The following is an 18,488-nucleotide window of genomic DNA, read 5'->3' on the forward strand; positions in this document are numbered from 1 at the left end:
AAATATTTTAGCAGCTGAGAGCAACACAATATTGGGTATGAAAAGCTTCCCCCATAAAAGAGAAAATTAAGATTATTTTCACCATTCCCTGCTATGGTATTTGTTATGCTATTTCCTATGGGAAAATACTGCCCTACTGAACGATAAAAGAAAGTTTTATCTCTTTACTAAAGTATTCATTGCTTTTTGATTTACTTATTTAGCTGAAGCTGTAATTGGACTATCTGGCAAGCTGGCTAAAGAGTTATTCAATTCATTTTAATCCAGTAAATGGAATTCACATTACATTGCATCTTTTATAGTAGAAAGAAATACTAAAGCTTAAGTGGATCTATGATGTTATATTTACAGTTTTCAAAGTTTTTTCTCAGTAACTTCCTTCTCTGGTCTTTGAAAGTGTTCAGTACCATGTATTGCTAACTTCTCAGAGCAATCCTTTATAAACATAATTGATACATTACTCACTGTTTTCGTCTGCATTCAATTGCTCTGTCTATCCTGAATTCAGGTAAACTGATGAACCCTTCTGCTTTTTCATCCTATTGAATGAGAAAAAAAAAAAGATGTTGAAAATGAATATAGAATTAAAGAAGAGAGAAATGAGCAGCAGCTGTTTGGGGTTTATACAAAGAACAACTACTCCAAGGAAGTTCTGAATGCATTTTGCACATACTGTTTTTTCTATGAAATGGATTCCATTCATCACACAGCGTAAATAACCTCTGTGAGGTAACTAAACGGATAATTTCTCAAAGGAGGCACAGCCATCCCAATTCCCCTTTTGCTGAAGATCACAGAAAACTTTTCAGGCCCACACACAGCACCTAAACAGAGCAGAGCTCTCAGATTTTCCCCCATAAATCAGCATTTTACAGCTATTTGTCTCTCTTGAAAGTCACAGTTGTCACACCACGTGTGCCCCTGAGGAGCTTCCTTGGTGAGGAATTAAATGGGAGGAAATAACCAGGAAACGTATCCCGTCACTTTTTGCTTCTTTTGAAGCAATTCAGCAGGAAATGCATATTAACATATTAAGCATATTGACATATTAACACCAGGCAGGTTTTTGAAAGGTGCTAGCAATGGCTTGGTTTGGGGCACAGCCTGAGAGCCACAGGGACACAGCCAGTGCCCCAACCTGGCACAGGAAATGTCAAACCCCACAAAACCTGAACAGCCTCCTGGGCTACAAAAACCACAAAAACCAAGGGGAATGATGCTGCTAAACTCATCCTCTGGAAGAAAGTGGGAGAGTGGAGTAAAAGATCAGTAACCAAAGCAGGCTGCAGGGCTCAGCTCCAGCGCTGGGGCTGCTGCACACGAATGGAGGAGCAGCTCTGAACCGTTCTGGGCTTCTCCCCTCTGTTATTTCCCTACATTTATGCAGATTGCACCAGCACAGACCCATTGGTTTTCAGGAAAATTTCACCAAGAACAGCATTTTACACATGAGAAACTGCAAACTCCAGACTAATTCAGCAAAAAGCAAGAGGAACATCGATACAAAAATAACTTCTGGATAAAGAGATTTACAAATTCAGATTTTCACATCTGCTTCACAGAATGCTTAACTAACACAAATGGTTACACTTTACACATCCCTCCCCCCAAGTGAAACTGGGGAGAGCTGAGTGTGAACACTGCGTTAGTCCAAATAAATCTGTGGAAAAGGATTAACTACAGACATACTCATTTCTTAAACACTGCCATGAACATCTGTTATTTTATTAAGCTTGAACATGGACTTGGAGATTTTAAAAAAGAATTTCAGTTGAAATATTTCCAGTCAGAGTGTCCCAGACCTGGCAATTAAAGTGGCAGCTCATCCAAGCACACAGTAAAAATACACTTTAAAGGAACTATTAGTTTAATTTTGACTTTTTCCAAGCATGACTTGTACTTACATTCTGGTTTGTGTACCAGTACAAGGAGGAATCCTTCAGAATGAACCAGTACTTTTTCCATTTCTGGGTGAAATAACCTTTGGCATCCTTTTTCTTCCAGAGCCAGCCCTCGCAGTCGCCGTGGCCCAGGTCCTTGCAGGAGATGCGCCTCCTGCTCACGCTGGAGAGGGAACTCCCTGGGAACACCACGGGGAAAAATATTCCAATTTCATTCCAAAATTTCCCTCCCAGCCAAACCCTCTCCTGACTCGGAACGAGCCATTTCCAAATTCAGCAGTGCCCTGTGATTTTGGTCTGCCTGTGAACACAAAATGCACAGGGCCTGGTTTGTGCAATGCTTTATTTAATCTCTGGAGGGTTCCTTCCTCTAAGGGCTGCATTTTTTTGCTGATTAAGATGGACAGCACCATTCCAAAGTAAAAATGTATTTATTTAGCCTCAGTCAGGAACTCAGAGTATGACACAATCTGTACACAGATGCAAACACTATTTTTTTCCATATATCTTCCCTTTAGCAGGAGAAGCCCTGACAAATAATGGGAATTTTTAAACAGAATTTTTATAAACAATAAAAAGGAAGGATTGTTCACTTCCATAACAGTGTACATGCTTACATTATTTTTATCCTGAAGTGAGCAACAATATTTTAACTTTACAGCATCCTGTTAAAGGCACAGCAGGAATAGGGTTTTTTCTTTTTCTTGGTGTTATTTCAATGAATCCTAATTGAAAGGCTTAGATTGCTGTGTATATATTAATAAAAACAGGTGTTTTAATAAATATGGTATATTTTCCTGATAAAAAGCTCTGTAGGAAATACATACCAGACTTAACATACCAGACTTTTTTTTAGTGTGAAAAATCAAGTTTATGATGCTATGAGAATTACATTTGTCCTACAGCTGGGAAACAGGGAAGAAATGTAGAGAATATAAGATACCACCCTTTGCTCTGCAGTATTCCACAGGCAAATTCTCATCAATTTGCTCATAGATGCTACTTGCCTTCTTCCTAAGGGAGAAGAAATTTTTCCACCCACCCAAGCAATATTGTACCTATAAAACATTTCTTTTGCTATTTTAGTTTGGTATTTTCCTTTGTTGCTTACCATCAAATTTAGAAATATTTAATCAAGTTGAACTTTTGTTACAGATCACTTATTATCAGAGAAGGACCCTCATTTTCTAGTTTCAAAAAGTCAACTAAAAGAAGTTACCTTTTGACCATTTTCTGCTTTTTACCCTGAGGGAAGCGTAATGGAATGACTGTAAGGAAAAAAATAAATAAATTATGAAACACCAGTGCAAGTAACAGCAGTAACATATAAGAGCTTTCATTCACTCCCCTCTCCAGGGTTATCACAGCATCAGTGATCACAGAATCTCCCTTCTGTCATTCCTCTCTTACAACTTTCCTCAACATCATAAAGAAAACAACACTCTGCTAAATCTGCAAATTAAAATCGCTTTCAAAATATTAATTACAATTGCAATGAAAGCATCGGGGATTCTTTACGTGAATAGCTGTGCAGTAGTTTCAAAATTAAAGATATAAACTCCCATGAATGAGCTGATAAACTGACTGGTATTTGAAGTTTGTTGCATCAAGGAAATAATAATAAATAATTAAAAAATTACAAATAACAGGAAATAATTACAATACAGGAAAAAATTACCAAAATATGCATTGAAAAATAAATATCCACCACAAACATTATAAACAAAATCATGTGCTTAATGATGTGTCAAAGTCACATTCTTCCCACCACACAAACAAGTTTTTTAGGTTGGTGGTTGACAGAATAAGTCTCAGCTGAAAAAAAAATAAAACTTTTTTTCTTTTGTGGCAGCATTAGAAAATTGCTACAGATTCTGGAAAAAACAAACAAACAAACAAACAAACCACAACAAAACCCTAAAAGCATCTCTTTATTTAAACCTAAAACCAGGGATAGTACTCAAACACTGGTAAGGATTTGCCTCCAATGAACAAATGCTCAAGTACATAGAAAATAATCAGGTGAAAACAAGACTCCAGCTCCAGAGAGAAACAGGTTTATTTTAAATGACAGCAGCAGAGGGAGGAGTGGGTTTGGCCATCCGCAGCCCTGATTTAGCACTTGACAAGGGGAAGGCTTTGTGGGGACTGCAGGGATCAGCAGCTCCTGACCCCAGCCTGCCCCAGGACAGGAATGTCCCACACAATGGGACAATCCTGGCAGGGGAAGCTCAGTGAGCCAGGGTGCAGCGCCCACTAACTCAGCACATCTCCCTTGCTTAACATCATCTCTGCAAATGTGCCTCTTTGCTCAGGAAAAGACAAAGATTAATGCTCCTGTGCTGGAGGAAATGTGGCAAAATCCAGAAAATGAAATGGCAAAACTCGGAGAGAAGGTATCAAATGTGCCCAGCAGCTCTGTGGGGGGTTTGTGGATGCACTGCAAATCACAGCAGCAATATTGATCTGTCCTGGTGTGTCTGCTGGAGTTCTGTGGTGGCTGGGGCTGGAACAATCTGCTCAATGTTCCTCTTTCCAGAGAAATGCATTAGGGCAAAGCAGGTGTGTTCCTGAAAAAGACATCACCAAATTTTCCCCCAGTTTAGGCTAGAGAAATGTAGGGACGGAATAAAACCCTATAATCAAATGTGGGCAAATTTAAAGAACTGCAAGACAAATTAAATATCTAGAGGAGATACTCACCAGAAACTGATATTCATCATTTAATATGAAAGTTTTAAAAATAATGAAAGAAACAGCACAACAAATCAAGAGAGAGGTGAAAATATCTTTTTGAAATAAAAAAATATCCTTCTTCCAAAATGCTTAGCAAATTATTCTTCCTGTTTTGTTTTTTCACACCTAGAATGTATTCAAACCAAGGAAACTAGAGAAAGTGAAAGGTTTGCAATACCTTGGGAATCAGTAGCTAATTAGCACTGCTGACGTAAAAATTCAAACTCCACATTCTGAGAGATAAAAGAACCACTATAATATAATTAACTTGGTGGCAAACACTGTAGGGAAACAGAGCCCACAACTCCAAATGACTCAGAGTTGCTATGGGAGACAGACAGATGATGGAGAGCTCGCTGGGGCTGTCAGCATTTCAATTCTTATCTCCAAACCACACCACGAGGCCAGTCAGGGAGTGCACACCCTGCCACCCCCACCCAAAGCCAGCCCAGTGAAAAATGAAAGGAAAAAAGTGATAGAATGGAATGGATGCTACTGAAGATAAATTAAGGAGATCTCAGTGTAATCAGGGGGTAGGAGAAGTGCTGACACAGAAACACTAAATGAAAACCAAAACTGGTTGCTTGTTGCTCCACTGGTTTTAACCTCGGGAGTTCTTAGGGAAAACTGTTTAGAACTGAGTCATCCCAGCCACAGAAGTTGGGAGGGACCTTAGAGCTCATCCCATTCCCTCTGCCACGGGCAGGGACATCTTCCACTGTCCCAGGGTGGTCCAAGCCCTGTCCAGTCTAATCAGTGTAAAAAGTGCCAAGTCAGAATGAAGAACTGACATTCTACAAATGAAGGTTCTGTTTGTCCTTTGTATGAAATAAAAATAAACCAATTTTTTTTTAACAGCTATTTTCCATTGAAAATGAAGCAGTCAAATTGCTACCACAAAAATATTTGAAAATCTTAATCCCCAAACTCCTTTTCATAGTATTGGTACTATTTGAATATTCTAAGAGTTTTCAAACTTTTCTTTACCTTCAGTGTAAACCTCCCTCCAGAAGTGCCTTCCAGCCCAACGTGGTGTGTGATTCTGGTCCCCAAACCATCACATACTTGAGAACACACACCAAGGTTCCTAAAATTAACTGAATTCCTAAGCTCCTAATCTTGACTAAAAGTATTGCAGAAACACTGACCTGCTGTGGTTACAGCACTCAGTTTCTTCAACATGGAAATTATTCCTAGATTTTTGTTTTCAGCTCTTTCATAACATAGGCAAATGTCAAGGTTTGGGATATCTAAGGTATCTTTTAAAAATATAACACTGAATTGAACAGTTGAAGAGTTTTTTGCTTATTTCAAGCACATTTATAAATCATTACCTTCCTCATGGATGTGTTTCCTGGATGGTCAATGGCAGAACTTGCATATCTAGGGCAAACAGAAAAAAGATGTCAAATAACCACAGGAAAAAACCCAAACTGATTACATAGTGCTTACAGACACTGTGAATTTCTAAATATAACCGCAGCATCCTGCAGCACAAAGTTCTATAAGATTTTGCTACAGGATGCCACAGATACCAAGAATTGACACATTAAAATGCAAAATACCATCTCTGATATATGTGAGTTCTGTAAAGACTGGAGAACAAAGCAGGGCAGCAGCACCAGAGGCCTTTCCTCATCCAGTGCAAACAGTATTGGCCATGATGGAAATAGGACACTGAATTAGGGTCAGATTTGTCCTTTTTATCCATTTTTCAGAACTTGGACTAATACACATGTAGCATTTTGGATTTACCTACCTGGTCACAGGAATGCATTTTTAATCACCTCATCTGGATCTGTGATTTACATTTAGGTTACTAGAACTTCCATCTTTTATATAATATATTTCTGTTGCATCAAGTAAATTCTCACTGCAGATTAATTATTGAGTATTTTGTAGAGAGGTTTGAAATCCCTGGCTCAGGTCTCTGCTCTGGGCTGTTGATGCTTCAAGCAAATCAGGTGCACCTGTAAATCTCTGCAGTACAGGTGCATCTGAACATGCAACACTGACAGCAAAATGTCAAGACTGAAAGTTATTTTTAAAATGTTTATCTCTTCTTATCTCTCCAGCATTAACCACAAGTAAAAAAAAGTAATTTCCAAAGCACACCACTGTGACAGTGATCAAAATAATCTTTAAGCATTATTTAAAAAGACAGAATGTGTTATGAGAAAGAACTTGAGCAGTGTTTTCACATGAAAACAAAGCAAATATTCAGCAAAATGTTCATCCAAGCAGCAGCTGTGCCCCGTGTGACTGATGCAGTTTTTCTGCCTCTCTCCCCTTGCAGGGCTGGCTGCCGAGGGAAGCAGAGATCTGCACCCAGGCGCCCACAGGGATGTCACAGCTACGTGACACACCCCTGGCCAGAACCCACAGCTTTGGGGCTTCCTATTACTGGGAAAAATTCTCCTGAAGTGAGATGAAGATCAAAGAGCAGGGAGAACCCTGCTAAGCAGAGGCAGGTGTTTGTCTGCAGGAAAGCTCAGCAGCGATTCCTCGCTGGGCGCCTGTTACCTCATCCTCGTCCATGAAACAGCCCCCAACAGGGCAAAGCTCCTGGAAAACAGGGGAACAAATCAGCTCAGGGACAGGCAGCCCAGCTTGCCTTCCTAAAACTCAGTGCACCCACACATCCAGGGATTCCAGCTGCAGGCTGCCACTGCCTAAATTGATGCCTTAAGTTTGAGCTTTCATATTTTCCTGATTCTGTTGTGCATTGGTGAATAACTCTGAACTCCATATAAAGTGTCAGCAGTTCTCCTCACAGCTCAGGCACACAGAAAAATCCTTTTCCAGACCAGAACCAGCTCAGGCACACAGAACAATCCTTTTCCAGCCCAGAACCAGCTCAGGCACACAGAACAATCCTTTTCCAGCCCAGAACCAGCTCAGGCACACAGAGCAATCCTTTTCCAGCCCCAGAACCAAGGACGCCGCTGCAGCTCCAGACCAAAAAGTGCAAACAGTGAATTAAGGAGAGCCAACTGGGAGGATGGGACTGCATCACCCGGAGCTGGAATTGGACAGTGAACCCCAATATGGAAATGGACCAAAACTTATAAAAGTGTGAAAACTCCTGACCCAGGGTGTAGCCCTGGCTGGGCTCTTGAACTGCCCAAGGTGTATCTTGTGAAGTCCTTTTAATAAATCCCTACTTTATTCCTTTAACTCTGTCCAGCCTCTGCTCCAGGCATCAAAATCACAGCTCCTGCTCAGGAGTGAGCTCACAGCTTCCAGCCCCAGGGCTGTGAGGGCAGCTCAGGTTTGGCAGGCAGGGAGGTTTGTGTGAGAGGGACAATGTCCTGCACCAAGGGCTGCTGCAGCTCCTGCCCTGTGCACACAGCTGGGCCAGCTGCGAGGTGTTTGGGTGCCAAAGTTTGGGAGAACTCAGAGTTGTAAGGCAGGGATTCCTCATTTCTGCTCTGCTCCGGGCTGTGACAGAGCTGCCAGCCTTGCTCTATGCTCTCCTCCTCAAATGAGTGAAAAAGCTCTGTGTTCCCAGGGACAGCACACAGCTCTCACAAAGCTGCTGGAGCTCTGGGGGAGGTTCTACCACATGCAAGAAACAACTTCCTTCTCCTTGGCTTTTTTAAAGCAAAGGATGCTATAATAAATATCACAGAAGCTCTACAGGTCCCTGTCTGTTGAAAACACAGAATCCCAGGATGGTTTGGGATGGAAGGGACTTTAAATCCCATCCCATTCCATGCCCTGCCATAGGCAGGCACACCTTCCACTATCCCAGGCTGCTCCAAGCCCTGTCCAACCTGGCCTTGGAACTCCAGAGATCCAGGGGCAGCCTCAGCTTCTGTGAGCACCCTGTGCCAGGGCTCCCCACCCTCAAAGGGAAGAATTTCTGTATATCCAACCTAAATTTCCCCTCTTTCAGTTATTGAAGATATTTCACCCAAATATGTCAATCAATCAACACAGTTTGTCTCCTGGTCCCCAAAGCCTAACTCTAGGGGCTAAATATCTGAAAATCGGGTCTTATTTTGGTTTAAGCTGTTTAAAACACTTTAAATAAGGTTATTAGGAAGGTGATATAATTCTGCCTCTTGAAATATTTTCCAACGTATTGAAAAGATATGATATGGTCATGTTTTGGGCCTGAAATTTAAAATGTGTGGGAGAAGGATTCTTCTATAAAAGAATATAAAAGCATAGCCTTTTGCTATGAAAGTTTGCCAAAATTTCATCAAGTCATATGTCCCTGGAAAGTATCTCTTGGCAGATGCCCTGTCCTGTCCACCAGGGATGATCCATCTGGATTGCAACGTCCCTGCCAAACTGGGCATGTGCAACCTGCTGGGAAAAATCAGGAGCCCTTTGCTCTGGGAAGAACAAAATTGCTCAGAAGAAAAAAAAAAAATCCAAACCAAAAAAACAAAACCCTCTGCATCTCTTCTTTTGTGGTTGCACCAAAATGTGGGTGTGGAGAAGGAAATGAAATAGCGAAACACGTGGCTGTTTCTGGGAAGGGTATGGGGTTTGAAAAGTCAGGCAGGAAGGAGGCGAGGGAGGGCTCAGCCAGGCTGAAAATGAGGAGAAACAAGTGGGAGAGAAGAGCAGGAGAGGAGAAACTTTAATGGGGCTGGGAGACTCAATGGAACCAGTCAGATTTACAGAAAACAGTAGATTTTGAACACTCAGGTGTAAGAGGCAAAGGCAAAATGTGAAATGAAGTTGTTGCTTCAAAAGAGAACAAGAACAACTCTCCCCAGATAGCTCTGGACAGGAGGGATGCTGTGAAGTGGAACAAAATATTAATATTAAAATATTAATATGTTTAATTTTCTGTAAAAGCAACCCCCCACACTTAGCTGAGGTGATGAACTGCTGGCATGGGAGGGACAGGACTGTCTGTTGTCAGATGAGGTGGAATTTCATCTGTTCCTCACTTTAATCTCTGCTAGCAGTGCTGCTCCATTTGGTTAAATGCCATTTTAACCATGCACAGCACACCAGGGCAACAGCAGCAAATCACCACTACACCTGCCTTTCAACTGCATTGTGATGTTTAAAACACACATAAAGAGGCAAAAATGCTGTCAGCCCTGGAAAATCAAGCATGAAGTGGTCAACAGCTGATAATTCTGCACCTCAGACTTTTAGCTGCAATTCAGGGATGTTTATAGCCCTGAAGGGAATCATCAGCAGCTGTAAATCCTTTAGATTGGTCAAAGCACTCTAAATCTAATTAATTATTCAGCTTCTTAAATAGGTTTAGGCCATATGCAGGATGAAGAAACATAAAAAGAATAATTATCATAGATTACAACTAAACTGAACTAGAAAATATGATGGTACAAAGTAGCTGTTGCTTCAAACATTCTTTAACTGCGACTTCTGGATACAACATGACTATGAAGATACTTCATCAGATAAACAGCAAGGAAATGAAAGAAAAAAAATCACTGCTTTCTTCATTAGAATAAATTGATTCAATTCAGACTGAAAGACCAAACTGAAGACCCCATTCTTAAAACCTATCTACTACAAACCACAGGTACAAGCAGTAATTTTGTACAGACTGAAGTAGAGGTAGATCTTCCTTGAAACATTCTGCCTGTTGGTTATGAAAATTGTGTTGGACACAAATTACATTTTTCATCCTCAGAGTGAGTCTGAAATACTGAAATTCAAAAGTAAAAAAGTAGATTGGGCAACATAACAGTTTTTTCCCCTCTAAAAACATAACAGAATTTTTCCCCTCTAAAAATATTTTATAAACTTTTATGTGAAGAATTTTTTAAACCTTTGGAATTTTTATTTATGTTTGATGTTGGCGAATGAACGGTTGCTAAATGAGATCAGCACTGATATCTCTAAACCCTGAAAATTTATTCCTCAAATACTGCAACAAAGTTTCTAAAAGTAAAGAATGGAGTTTAATACACAAATATAAATGTGTATATATTTAAATATAGAATAACAGAAGTAATTACCTTTCAGTATCTCCACTGACTGTATCCCCTGCTCTCTGCAGAAGAAAAATAAAGAGCATTAAGCACAACTAAAAACCAGACTTCCTTGGTGTACTGAGCACAGTGAAATGAGTGACAGAGGTAAACCACAGTAACTCTAAAGCAAAGGAAATGGAACATTTATTTCAATTTTCAGCTAAGAATTATTTCAGAATTAAGATAATGCTTAAACCAACTTGCATTTTCACTTAAACTAACTTCAGATGCTCTGTAATTGTGATCAAAGCTCTTGAAAATAAGGGAGCTAAAATTTGTTTGAATGTTTGCAAAAGTGTTAATATTTGAAGGGGAGTTTAAATGCAAAGAGCAAATATTGCAATGTAAAATACAGAATTTCAGAAGGACAAGCTTTCTTTGACATCATTCTTACACAGCTTTAAATAACTTGATTTACCACACTGGTTATTTATTCCTCTGAGGTTTGGAAATGAACCTGTCTTCATGGAGCAAGTAGCAGCTGATTTAGGGTTAAAAATAAAATCTTCAGATAGTTTAATTTACACTAACACCAGTTTGTGATGGAGGATTTTTCTCACAGCTAAATATTGAAATTTACAAAAAAAAGAAATTACAAAAACGCCACCCCCAAATAGTTGCAAAATTCACATATATTTGTTTATAAATGCAGAAATCCGCAAAATCTTTGACTTTCTGGATAACCGAATAGGAAACTGATAATTTTAGTAAGTTCAGTGTATGTTTTAATGCCACTACTTGCAGCAGATGTTTGGGCACAGAGAATATCGAGCCACAGCTGAGCTGAGAGCACAGAAGGGAAGGGACAGGAAGTTTGCTGGGTGCATTTTTGCAAGGGTTTCTGAGGCAGCTTTAGATCGTGCAGGGGACAAACACATTTTGCCACCTTCTCCCTCAAAAGTCCCCCTTCCCCTGGGGAGCCCAGTACAGACCCAGTTCTCAGCTTTTAGTGTGCTTCAGCTGAAATATTCCAGCAAATGTGAGCTGCAGAGATGATCCCACTCAAATGTTATCTGATGAAAAATGATGAAATGTGCCCTTACAGTAAAAGCAGGAGTTCTCTGACATTCCTTGTTGAAACCAGGCAAGGGCAGGAGCTCCCCACTGAGTGACTGAGTACAAAAAGCCCTAACAGCCTTTCCTGAGAGCCATAAATGCCTCAATTCTCCTCCGAGTATGCTGAAATGCAGCCTAGAGAAGGTAAAAAAATTGAAAATACACTGTAGAAATACTCACATTTTCTCAAAGCAGATTGGAAGGGTTAATAGCACACAGCTAAAACAAAATAGCAGCTTGAGAGATGTTGTTTTGGTGCTGGAAATGCACTGCTAAATACAAATAAACCAGTCTGAGCATCCCTGGGAATACTGGGGACAGCCCAGGAAAATACTGTGTGGCCAAGCGAGCAAAAGAACTTTGACAGCAGCACTACCCATGCTACTGCTACAAAAATAGAATTTATTCCTACCAGAAGGCTCAAAGCTTTCCTTCCCTTATCCCTCTGACTTCTAAGGCTTCTAATTATAGCAACTAAAAGTGGGACTACTAAATCAGGCAGTGCTTCCCCTTCTATTTCTTAATTTCCTTTTCCAAAAATGCTCCCAAAGTAAAAGCAAAATGTTTCCAAATCAGGATTTATTCCCTCTCCCCAAATGGGACCCATCCCATGCTCTCTTCCCTGACACAGCTGAACTAAACCATCCTCACCCTGCTCTGGCTGCTCTTTCCAGCACCTGAGTTACAAATTTTCAATGCTATAAGAATTCAGTTATTTCTTTCCTTCCAAGAAAATGCACAAACCCCACTTCTGTCACACGTGATCACCTTGGAGTGTGGCTTCCAGATTTCTTTTCATCAGATAGATTTCAGAAGTGTTATGTGAACTTGCATTTATTAGGCTGAAAAAAGACTTACTGGAGAGAAATTTGCTTCTGATAATAAAACACATTTTTCTAGAGGTCAGTCTTTCAACACCACAAATTTTTCTGCATTACTGAGCATTAATTTCCAAAGATATTGAATAATGTAGTCTCATTAACTGAAGCATAATCTGTAGCAGGGAAATTTAAAAAGACTCTATAACAGTGTGAAAAAGAAAAATATGATTTAACCATTGAACAACTCATAGATTATTGTAACTGATTATTAGTTGCTGTAATTTAGAAAAGAACAAAGAAGAATATCTATATAAATACAGAGGGAGAGAAAATTGTTGATATGAGGACTTGAAACATACAAAACATAATTATACCTTTTTAAGTCTTTATCAATAATTAATCTATTAGAAGAAAAATCTCATCTCCTGATCAACTCATCACTAATGCAGAGATTATTACCAGTAATTAAGTGTGGACACTCAGGATTACTACAGACCTTTGTCACATATTTATCATCTCTTATTGACTGATTTTCTCCCCAGAGAAGCTCTCTTGGGAGAGCAATCTTGTTGCCAGCTTGAAATGCCAACCTTTAAAAAGGATTTCTGATACTATACATGGAAACACCCACATGGCATTTCTATAAATGTCTACCTATAGCTAAAATTAATTTCCTTGTGTAATTGTAATTACATGCAGATTCAATGCTGACAATGACAGTGTGGAAGGCTCCTACCCGCATTTTCAGCAAACTTATGTATAGTTCTTTTTTTGAGCAGTTACTTCTTACCACTTTGTGACATTAGAAAAAAAAAATTGCCTTTTCCTAGTTCCCAAACTAAAACTTTACTTCATCTTACTACAAGGCCACTTTCATGAGTAGCAGACATGTGGGAGGCTCAGGAGACACAAGTCTTGTCATGCTGTCAGAGACTATAAAGCACAAATTCTGTGAAATTCAGGTCACTGGCACCTATCTGCCTTCTTTAGTCAGCTCCACATTTCTGGAGCTCAGGGATCCCCATGGATCTGCTGCTGCTTGCACGAGTGGAGATGAAAGGACCCAGAGGCCTCTGTGGTGCCACAAGCAGATCTGAGGCTCCTCTCCCAGAGGAGATCCTGTAGAAAGTCCCATTTTCCTGAAACTTCTATAAATAACTTAAAAAAAAAAATAGTTCATTTGAATCAGAATTTCTTCTAAGTAAAGAAATCATCTAAACCACCGAGAACAGAAGAACCCTGAGCTGCAGAGATCGTGTGAAAATATTCAACCCTTATTATTTACTTGTTTCCTGAAGAAAGAGATGGGAATAGTGTTGGTAACAAGATTAGAATAGTTTCATGTGTGTTACTTATCTCAGTGGTCAAATTCAAGATATTTATTCCATCTACATCTATCATTTATTCAGATGCAAAGATTCAAAAGCTTCCTTATCATACTGTTCTTCCACTCTTCTATACTCAGATACTGAATTATTATTAATAAAAGTAAAAAAAGAAAAAATTATTTCTTCTCCTGCTGCTTTAACTCATATATTTATTATCCTGAAGACTTCTCTATATCATAGTTGTTGAAAAACAATCAAACAGTGGCCTTGTTATGAGGGGCTTTACTTATCTCTCTACCTCAGAGAGCTGATGTTTTCACCCACTGAATCTGCTTTCAAAATTATCATGCTGAGCTAAAAATAAAGATGGCCTTTGAGGTTTTCATTCCACTCACCCTTGTTGAGGGGGGAGATAACAGAGACAGGAAATCAGCCAGTGTAATCTACATTTATGTACAGTTGGAGGTACTCAAATTTGTGCTGAGGGAAAACAAGAGGGCAGGTGAGGAAAGGAGCTGGGGGCAGAGGGAGGGGACCCACTGGAGTTTGTGATGATGGGTGATGAGGAGCACTGCCAGCACACGGGGGGAGCAGGGGGGCTCAGGAAAAACAGGCAATTCCTTCCCCTTCCTCAGTTTCCCCATTTCCATGGGAACAGCTGGCCCTGCCCTGTTCAGGGCTGACCTTTCTGCCATGAAATCTCCTGTCCTCCAGACCCAAAATCCTGCCTTTGTGCCATGAAATATCCCTGTCCTCCAATCCCAAAATCCTGCCTTTGTGCCATGAAATGTTCCTGTCTTCCAATTCCAAAATCCTGCCTTTGTGCCATGAAATAGTCCTGTCCTCCAATCCCAAAATCCTGCCTTTGTGCCATGAAATAGTCCTGTCCCCCAAACCCAAAATCCTGCCTTTGTGCCATGAAATGTTCCTGTCCTCCAAAACCTCCTCCTTGTTCTCCTGGAAGATAAATATTGCAATTATCATAGCAATAATATCAGTTGTAGCTAATATTTATTAACAAACAGCTGTTAAATTTGGCTTTAGACTATATATATATATGTGTATCTAAACTGGTTTTTTTTAGTAACCTGGCAAAACAATAAAAACAAGGCATAAATTCATTTGCTAAAATAGTACAATGCACTACAACTTAGTGTGTTGTGGTTCTCTAGAGTCAGAGGACCCCGGAATGTTTTACAAATTACAATTTACCCATGAAGTCAGAGCAGGTTAATAAATGCTTCATTTGCTGACTTGCATTGGTGGTGGTTTGTTTGAAGATGCAGAATATCATCATTTAAATATGCTCTAATAGAGCAGAATTACTTCTGAAAACACTGCATATGTTTGGATAAAGGCAGCCTCATATTTGCTTTGTGCAAAGTGTCCTGATATCAGAACAAACAGAGGAACTCCAGGCCAGCCAGGCAGCCTGAACTTTGGGAAGCAGCAGGAATGAGCAGCCTGTCTGGGGCTGAATTTGCAGACACATTCTAACCTGGCTGTTTCAAACAAAATTCCAGCCCCTCTCCTGAGCCTCTGCAAGGGGCTGGATCTTCCAGAAATCAAGGACAACCTGAATTCTGGGTTAACACTGGTTTAGTATTTTTTTTCCCCCCTGGATCCAGATCAGTTATTAAGTTCTTGATTACTGAATGAATGTGGAAACTCAAAGACTGATGATATTATTGGTAAAAAACCCCTTTCTCAACATTTTATTTCCCTTTATTTTCCCTTATACTGTAAAACACCTTTTTAAAATACCTTTTTCCCCTTTGAGTTGTTATAGATTAATGAAGAGTTTAGAGAGTCAGGTCTGACCAGAACTCTAAAGAAATAAATCACTGGACATTGCTATTGAAGGATACTCTTCAAGTATGAGGGAGACACTTGTCAACTCAAGCCTTCATATGCACAGTCCCAATGAAGAATAATATTGTTTTACAATCAGTACAACCGGGCAGACTCATTTTGAAGCTAGAGAAGTCAGAAATACTTATATTGGCTTCTCTGAGCAGCCAGAACCCACACAATCATCCTCAGAGTGATTTCCCAGCATAACTGCAGGTAGGAAAAGCAGGTTTTCCATATTACAGACACTTAAATAAAAAGCAAAGGTAGAATTTATTCAGCTATTCAGAAAGGAAATAAAACCCCAAAGAAAGTAATGCTCAGTTTTGTTTCTTTCTGCAAGAGCAGGAAGGAACAAATAAAACACGAGCACATTTCCTGCAAAATTGGCAATAAAAGGCTCCTCCTTCAGTCAGTGCAGCTGAATATGTGTGATTCTCCCAGACTATCTTAATTATTCTACTTATCAGAGCAGCACTCAGACTGCCTGTCATCCCAAAATGGCATCTGGAACATCTGGCACATCCCAGCGTGCACCCATTACACAACACCCAGACCTACATTGGTTTTGCACAGGTTTTAATTCCCAGCATGTACCATTAAACTTTATATCGTTTGTCAAGCTGCCTCTGCAGCTCCAGGAGCAGTTAAAGAGCATTTTCATCACCCTGTGCCACAGGGATGAGGCACCAACTTCCTGGGATCAGCAAGAAGGGAATAAAAAGCAAGTTCAGCAAGTGCTGTGTGACAGTGACTAACCCTAAAACACCATCGTGCTTCAAATGATCTTTAAAATAAAAAGTGACTCCTGGTCTGGCACTCTCAGTGAATACCATTATTTCTGTTTGACTGTGAAGGGAACATTGAAATGAAAGAATTGATCTTAAAACTCATTAAAAATTAAGTATTTTCAACACATTGAATTCTAATTCACAAAAAAAAAAAAAATTACAATCTAGTCTCCAGTTTTTTTAATATATGATACTACAAAGGAAAATATCCAATTATTCTGTAGATAATAGGCCCAGAACATTTATCACCAAGTAAAACCAGATGAGAGATCATTATCCAATTGGAGAATTTAATGTGGTAACCAGCAAATTGAATTTCAGAGCTTCAGAAAGTTGTGCAAGTCTGAGGCAATAAAACCACAGAGTTGAACACCGTGGGGATTTCCAGACTGGATCTGGAATGAGAACTTCAATATTCTCTTTTTAGATGGAAGCCGGTTGCCACAGAGCAAAATGGAACTGGGCAGCAGGATAGGCACAGTTTTCTATAAATTTTTGTAAAATCCTGAAGATTTTCCAATATTTTTTGTGTTTTATGGTCAGAAATGCAAAATGAAAAATTTCCCAGGTACATCTGGTCTACAGAGCTGGTGTCCTGTGTGATAAGTCAATTTTGTGCAGAATGAGATCTGGTAATACAAAATAAAAGCATCTTTAGGTTTTAACTCTATCCTTGTAAGCCCATATTTAGGTTCAACCTGGTAAATGATATCACTTCAGAACTGAAGCATTAGTAAACATAGAAAGTCATGTTCCAAGAGATACTCTATTAATTATTAATTATTTATAACAGCCTTGCTAATTGTAATTGACTCTTGCTTAGGTTCTGTGACATTGCATATCAATTAAATTAGAGTTATAAATACATCCTGGAAGGGGGCAGTGTTTCTTGACAGGAATATTTTACTGCAACATGGCTTCATGCATCATTTTATATCCTGGGCATGCTGCCAATATTGCATTACCTAAATATCCATTTTATATAGGAACTCTGCATCCTCCCAGCAACTTATGAAATCAGGCTAATTGTTTAATTTTAGGTTCCAAATCAACATTCCTTCCAAAGCATTAATCTAGTGGTGAATCTCTGCAATTACCAATTTTGCAAAACTTCTTACGTCTGGTAATTTAAACTACTGTTAAGTAAGTGCCTTTTGGGATTTTTTTGCTACATATTTATGTAAGTGCTTAGAAAATTAAGCAATGGCTAAGTGATGCTCAATTCCTCCTTCCATCAAGCCATCCTTGTTTGATTACAAAACATTATCACTTTCCCTTCACTAAAGATGATGAAAATCCTATTTATCCTCTCCATTTCCCAAAGCATTTATCTGGCCTGGAATTTTGATCTATATCCAGAAATTGTACTGGGCATGTGTTAGGAGGCGAGGATTTCATGGAAATGTGATTCCACCAGTTCTGCACTTTTGCCTTCCATTGAAAAACACAGAGAAAATGTAAGAAGAAAAGCTAAACCAGTTTTATCAACTTTTTAAATAAAAAATGTAGCAAAAGCTGTTTTAAGATGATTTGTTCTCATTATCCAAAAAAGGTTTATATATCAAAATGCTTATGAAAATCCTGGTAACACCTTTAGATATTAAGGAAATGAGCTGACCTACTTAAAACTTAAATTTATATCTAAGAACACAACAATTCTCTGCTACTTTTCCTTTTTGCTATCAAGCTGCCATGAAATGTTCTTTGATATTTCACATTTTTGTTCTGGGTTGCTCTCTTTCAAGATAAATATGCCCATTTTTTTGCTTGGCTTTTCAGAATTCTTTCAGTATTCCAAGTGGAAAGACGTTAATGTGAATGATTCTGTGCTGGCAAGAACCCACAAAATCTGTGTCAGCAACTCTGTGTATTTGTCGACTCAGTTCCTCTTGTATATTTATAAGGCAGTTGACAAAATGCCTCAGATATTCTGATTCCTGTGATTATCTCCTGAAGGACTGCAAAGGTCTCTTTTAATGCTGCTCCAAAAATTGATGGTGATAAAAGAATTAATACTGCTCTGTCACTCCAT

At 39.3% G+C, this 18,488-nt stretch overlaps 1 protein-coding gene across 2 annotated transcripts in view; it reads right to left on the bottom strand.

The window, feature by feature from the left end:
• The window catches only part of LOC110471139 (connector enhancer of kinase suppressor of ras 2), a 172,280-nt gene that overhangs the window by 26,131 nt on the left and 127,661 nt on the right, over nucleotides 1-18,488 (bottom strand). For both annotated transcript variants that reach the window (XM_077786481.2, XM_077786480.2), the window contains 5 exons: nucleotides 10,595-10,629; nucleotides 5,972-6,020; nucleotides 3,121-3,169; nucleotides 1,905-2,080; nucleotides 466-539 (listed from right to left, as the gene is read on the bottom strand). In XM_077786481.2, coding sequence (XP_077642607.1) covers nucleotides 466-539; nucleotides 1,905-2,080; nucleotides 3,121-3,169; nucleotides 5,972-6,020; nucleotides 10,595-10,629 — 383 coding nt within the window. The remainder of the gene's footprint in view (nucleotides 1-465; nucleotides 540-1,904; nucleotides 2,081-3,120; nucleotides 3,170-5,971; nucleotides 6,021-10,594; nucleotides 10,630-18,488) is intronic.

Source organism: Lonchura striata, chromosome 4A, assembly GCF_050655825.1.
Source record: "Lonchura striata isolate lonStrDom1 chromosome 4A, ASM5065582v1, whole genome shotgun sequence".
Classification (NCBI taxonomy): Eukaryota; Metazoa; Chordata; class Aves; order Passeriformes; family Estrildidae; genus Lonchura; species Lonchura striata.